This window comes from Astyanax mexicanus, chromosome 6, assembly GCF_023375975.1.
Source record: "Astyanax mexicanus isolate ESR-SI-001 chromosome 6, AstMex3_surface, whole genome shotgun sequence".
Lineage (NCBI taxonomy): Eukaryota > Metazoa > Chordata > Actinopteri > Characiformes > Acestrorhamphidae > Astyanax > Astyanax mexicanus.
In genome coordinates this window covers 23,688,144-23,694,073 of record NC_064413.1, presented here as the reverse complement: position 1 = coordinate 23,694,073, position 5,930 = coordinate 23,688,144, and the positions used below count along the sequence as shown (strand labels likewise).

The following is a 5,930-nucleotide window of genomic DNA, read 5'->3' as shown; positions in this document are numbered from 1 at the left end:
TTAAGTCAAAGAGATAGAACTGATAATAAACTTTATAAAACTGCTGCTTTTACTACTGATTATATGGGGCAGCCATCTTGGATTCCGACTTTCTGAGTAGGAAGATTGCAGTTAAAGTTTCCCACTCGGAACTAGTCATGCCTTCAAGTCATGTTGAAATTATCATATTTACGAGATTAGAGAACATGAACGCCACAGCAAACTCATATTTACCAGTGGGAAACTCAGATTTTTAGATAAGCTTGAGTTTCCCATCTGGGGGCGTTTTAGTAACAAGAGGTCATGGTGACTGCCAGTATGGCTCCTGCCCCTACAGTAAACAGTAAAAACTTTGAGCTTATTAGCAATAGTTTTAAACTGTAAAGTTTATGTCTCAAGTCTCCCGGAAGTTGCAGGAGTACTGCATGTCAATTACGGCTCCCTGATGCCCGCAGTTCAGATAAAAGCTCTGAGAATCTAGAACGACTGGCCCAAGAGTGAATACAAATGTTCACGCAGGTGACACAGACTTTCTTTCCCCAATCGAGTGTGGGAACGAAAAGGGGAGGGAGAGAAACCCGCTCCCCTCATGTGCATATTCATGAAGAGCTTGTAAAACAGAGAGGGTTCTGATTGGTCTGTTCTCTGCAAAAGACTCAGCCAATCAGTTTTCAGTGTGGGCAGAAAGTTTTTTTTTCACCCCTCCTGTATGGGATGCGGATTTTCCTAATGGCGTCCATTTCCACCTGACCAAAAAACCCTCAAACATGTTAAGTCATAATTATGACCTCCAACCTCCTAAGTAGGAATTTCCGAGGAGGACTTAGGATATAGGCAACATAGGATATTCCAACTTCCCAGTTCAAATAAAACACAGCATTAGCTCTATTCCTCATTTTTGCATGTTCACGCCTACGGGTAGGGAGTCAAGATTCTTACAGGGATAGAACTCTGTGGTCAATTCTAAGGCCTACATGTTTTTTTTGAAACAGACCAATATTAATTTACTGTAAAAAAAAAAATAGGGCATGGGTACAAATGAGAAATGGGATTGGGCATAAGAAGCTAAAATATTTAAATTGAGATATTGCTTAGATTGCTAACAAGATCAAGGCAGAATAATAGACATAAATTAAAGCTAATAAAGCTATAGATTATAAATTAAAAATAAAAGTAATTAAATCTATCCTACATTCTACAGGATTACTTCCTGTGTAGAACAAGGTGCATGCTTTTACCTGCAAAGAAATTTTTTAAGAACTTTTAGTGACATGGTTAATTGTTCCCAGAACAATTACAATTTTAATTGCTCAAATATTGATTTTTCATGTGCCAGGGAACTTTTTTTAATCTCACTTACATTTCATATAGAGTTTAACTTTATCTTAAAGGTTTCACCTAAATTTGCTTAAGAGAAATAGCATTAGAAAAAAATAACATATTAAACAGATATATGTATATCTTTCAGATGTTTCATTTAGGAGTAAAAAAAAACGTCTCTCTAATTAGACACATTCATCTTAAATATCACCTAGAGAAGCACGGTAAGTTTTTTTGTTTTATTTTTGGAATCTTTTCATTCTTGAACAGAAGTAATTGTGCATAGTAAAATCAGATGAATAGATTTTCTCCACAATATCCTGTCCTATTTTTGTGTCTTCAGGTTTAAAAATAGCTTTTTTATAATTCACTCTGTTGATATTCTTTCACCTAGTTGCTGATCATCTTCTTCATTCATTTTATTCTGTTAAACTTTTGCAGACAATAATGTTTTTTGTTTTTGTCCAAAAAGAAAGAAAGCTTCAGTTCAGTTATCTGGTTATATTCTAGTGAGAGATGATGATTTATTTGATCAAAGATTATGGGTGCTGCAAAACCGCAGGTTTATTTAAATAATAAATAAATACATTATATATAGTTGTTAGATGTACAAGTATTAAAGTAAATACAGTGAGCCAAATAAAACAGTAATGCACAGCATTAAAATAAAAAAGGCTATTAATGAGTTCTATTAATGTGAGATTTTGCACTAAAACTCAAGTTAATGGTGAGATTAGTGAGATCTTCATCTCAAGAGACATATTTGAGGATCAAATATTAGGAGACATGTCTTATTTGTCTTTCCATTAAATATCATTGTTGTTTATTAGAAACTACAAAGACATTATGATATATTTGATTACATCTTCTTAATGAGCACATTCTGCTTACCAATTAAGACATCATTAAGTTCATCATCTTTTGCTAGTTTGTACACCCACATGCCACAAGTAAAGGGATAGCAGTATGTAAATTGATTCAGATGGATGGCTTGGCAAAGTCCACAGTTATGTAATTTGTGAGGTGTTATCTTGTGAATGAGGTTGATTACTGGTCAGCATGCATATTGTGCAGGCCAGTGCAGCATTCTTTAACTTCCAACAGACATAGTATCACGTCTCATGACATTTACATTAGGATGTCAGTGTATACAGTTACCAGCAATTATTACCAGAGTTCTTTTACTACAGTTTATTACTGGATCAGTACATTGCAGAAAATATGAAGACGCTCACATGTTCTTTGTATTGAGAAGTTCTTTAAGTTCTATCAGATTTCCACCTTTTTATTACACTGGCTAAATTTCTTTTATGCTTACTTACCTCGTTCACCTTCTGAACACAGGCTGTATCTAATTTGGGATAAAATAAGTCTGCTGGCCTTTAACTAAGAGGTCCTGTACTTTTCAGTGGGATGCACCGCTGACCTTTCCTTTGAGGTAATGGAAATGTCTCTGCTTTGCTCTTCAAGACACGTTCAGCGCGGGAGAAAATGGTGCAGGGGAGTTATAATTGCATCTCTCCTTCTCGTGAGGCTTCGCGAAGAGATTGTGGAAAACAAGGGTCAACGTGACTGAGTCAGCAAGTTCACAGACAGTTCCAAATGAACTCTGAACCAAACAAAAGGAGAAGAAATCCAATGCTTGTTTAGCACGACCGCACAAGCCGGTGCCCTTTGTTTAACATGCTCCCGGGAGCTGTAAATGTGCCCTCCAGTCCCGCCGCTGCTGCTGGTGCAGAATGAGAAGATACCAATATCAGCAACCTTTGTGTACTCCCCGGGAACTTTTTATGGTTTAATAACCAAGTTGACAGATTCTCACGCAATGCTCTCCCCTACGCTGGGCTTTAAATGCCTTTTCTTTCCTATTTGCTGGGAAGTTCCTATCTTTTGTTTAAACTCCTCCACCACCAGTCCCCAAAGCACAGGAATAAATTACAAGCTGCCCTTTTTATACATTCAGCTCTGAGCATGACCCAAAGTCTCTCAAATGAAATCAGCCTGATAAAGACGTTGTCCTTAAATGACAGCTTGTTTGACGTAACTGCTTCCTACAACTCTTTGAAGAAGCAGTGCAGGACAATTAACAACCGTAAACGTCAAACCCATAACGTTTGAGCAGCTTAAACATTCTCATATAGCAGTCAGTGGCGGTATCGCAAATGTAGTCATCCACCAGTTGCCACCTCTGAGCTAGTTTTTTAACGCCATCCCTTGCTCGCAGCACAGTATTTCAGTTGGCCTTGAGGTAGTTATAAAGAGCTTGGAGACCTCCATCCAGCACCTCTTTAATGGGCTTAAGCAGAGGATTATGCATGATATGGAGTCCTTTGTCCAGCGGGTGACAGGCTAACTTCCCAAGCCTGTTCAGTTGGTGCATTTCAGCCGGGACGTTCTGAATGTCATTGTAGTCCACGTTAAGTAGTTCCAGTTTGGTCAGGCAGCAAAGCATCTTGGGAAGCGAGTGGATGCTGTTCCCTTCCACTATGAGAATCTTCAGGTCTGACAGTGTCTGGATCTGCTCCGCAATGTTCTCTAGCTTGTTGCACGCCACATGCAAGAAGATGAGGCTCTTCATGGCATAGACGCATGTCGGGATATGGACGATGCTGTTGTGGCTCAGGTTGAGCTTGCGTAGGCCTGTAAGGGCAGATAAGCTGTTTGGGAGGCTCACCAGCTGGTTGTTTGCCAAACTCAGGACCTCCAGCTTAGTGCAGGAGCTGAGCTCCTCAGGAACTTCGCTGAGAAGATTGCGATAAGCAAAGAGGACCCTTAAGTTCTTGAGCAGCCCAATCTCAGGGGGTAGACTGGTCAGTTGATTGCCCCACAAGTTGAGCACCACCAAATTCTGAAGAAGGCCCACCGAGGAAGGCAAGTCGTGCAAACAGTTTAAGGACAGGTTGAGCTTCTGCAGTTCCGTAAGTTCCCACAGCTCTCCTGGAAGGTCTGCCATTCCACGGCGGGCCAAGCTTAGCACTCTGTACCCGAAATGTGTGACAGTGTGTTTGCGGATCCTCTCGGATGACGTCTCCTCGCTGGCTGCGCTCTTTCGTCCTTGCTGTTTCATCTCCTCACTTGCCAGTTCCTTTGAATGCTTCCCTCCCATTCCCAGCGTGGTGCCTTGGCACAGTTCTTAAGATTTTGCTTACTAAACCCCCCAAACCCCCTAAACAGCAGCTAAACAGCAGAAAACCTCTCTTGCTTGCTTGGCATCTCCTCAGCATGGAAGAGTCTCTCAGTTTTCAGCCGTGCCCAAGCTCAAAGCACATTCTCGGGTTAGAAATGCCTTGGATATGCTGCTTCTGGAAGCAGCTGCCTGTTGGAGCTGTAAACACACATCCGTATGGCCGCAAAGACGTGCCTGTTTGTCCAGGGCCCGTCGGAGGAGTAGTCCTGACAGCCAGGGGAGGGAGAAAGGATCTGAAGCATATCCCAGTGTCAGACAACATTGCCGGAACAACTCTTACCGTATTTCACTGCTTGTCTCTTCAGCTGCCACTGTCACTTCAATGCGCTCGCTCAGCGCTAACTAACCTTGATTTTGGTAAGGACACGGGGCAACAATTTCTGGAGCAGATATGCGACGGACATGCCTCGCTAACCGCATACTCCTCACCCCAACCGCTTGACTTGTTCAACAACATACATTTTCTTGTGTAACATGCCCACGTTTATCAGGTTATAAATAACAGGTTATAAATATCACTATTGCAATGGTCAAGCTATTTGTTTCCATACACAGCTGTCGGCATAGTCATAAATAGCTCATAAACATGCATGCAGTTTGTGCAATAGTCCTGAATTGGGCAAATACTGATGCATTATTGTTGATAAATGTTACAGAGTGTTCCATATCATGAAAATTATGGAATATGGCTCCCTTTATTGATTCTTACAGGGATAGACCTTTTATTGGTCTGTAAACAGTATTAAAGTTTTTAAGCTTTGTCATGCAAATCAGCACTTTTACATATCCTGCCTACATCAGTTTAGATACAGTACAGGGTGGCCAATCAGAACAGAGATCCCTTACACATAACCTACATGGACAAAAGTGTTGGGACACCTACACATATTACACCTACAGGAGCTTTAAACCCACTGTATTCTAAACCAGCCCCCTCACCCCCAGCCCCATTTGCAGCTTTAACAGCAAGTTTGGAACTGATTGGGTAAACAGAGCATTGATGATTTATATGCTCTTCAACTCTCAGTTGACCCTGATCTATAAACTTTATGACTGATGTGCACAATATTTTTGTCCATGATGACGGCATGCCAATAGTCATGGGATAGCAGTATGTAAACTGATCATTAAGTGTTACCTCAGGAGACAGCTTGGGAACGCCCACACCTGTATATGTTTTGAGGTGTTAACTTGTAAATAAGAAATAAACACTGGACAGAATGGTCAGATGGATGGGACATTGAATTTTACAAAATTGTACAAGCATTTAACATTCCTTGATCCATAGTATTACACATGTACCAGGGATTTGGGGTGTAAGAAAATATCATGCAATACTAAACAGGTCAAGCAGGAAATATTGCAATATATTGAATCATAATCCCAAAACCGTGATATGTATCGTATCGTATCGTAGTTCTTGTCAATACACAGTCATAACAGA

At 40.6% G+C, this 5,930-nt stretch overlaps 1 protein-coding gene across 1 annotated transcript; it reads right to left on the bottom strand.

The window, feature by feature from the left end:
- Positions 1-1,090: 1,090 nt before the first annotated feature.
- lrrc30a (leucine rich repeat containing 30a) lies at positions 1,091-4,895 on the bottom strand. Its single transcript, XM_007232014.4, has one exon. The coding sequence runs from the start codon at positions 4,403-4,405 to the stop codon at positions 3,533-3,535; it is 873 nt and encodes a 290-aa protein (XP_007232076.1). The 5' UTR covers positions 4,406-4,895; the 3' UTR covers positions 1,091-3,532.
- Between the last annotated feature and the right edge of the window lie 1,035 nt (positions 4,896-5,930).

Coding starts and splice junctions, on each gene's coding strand:
- lrrc30a (XM_007232014.4), bottom strand. CDS start 4,405: ATGGGAGGGAAGCATTCAAAGGAACTGGCAAGTGAGGAGATGAAACAG.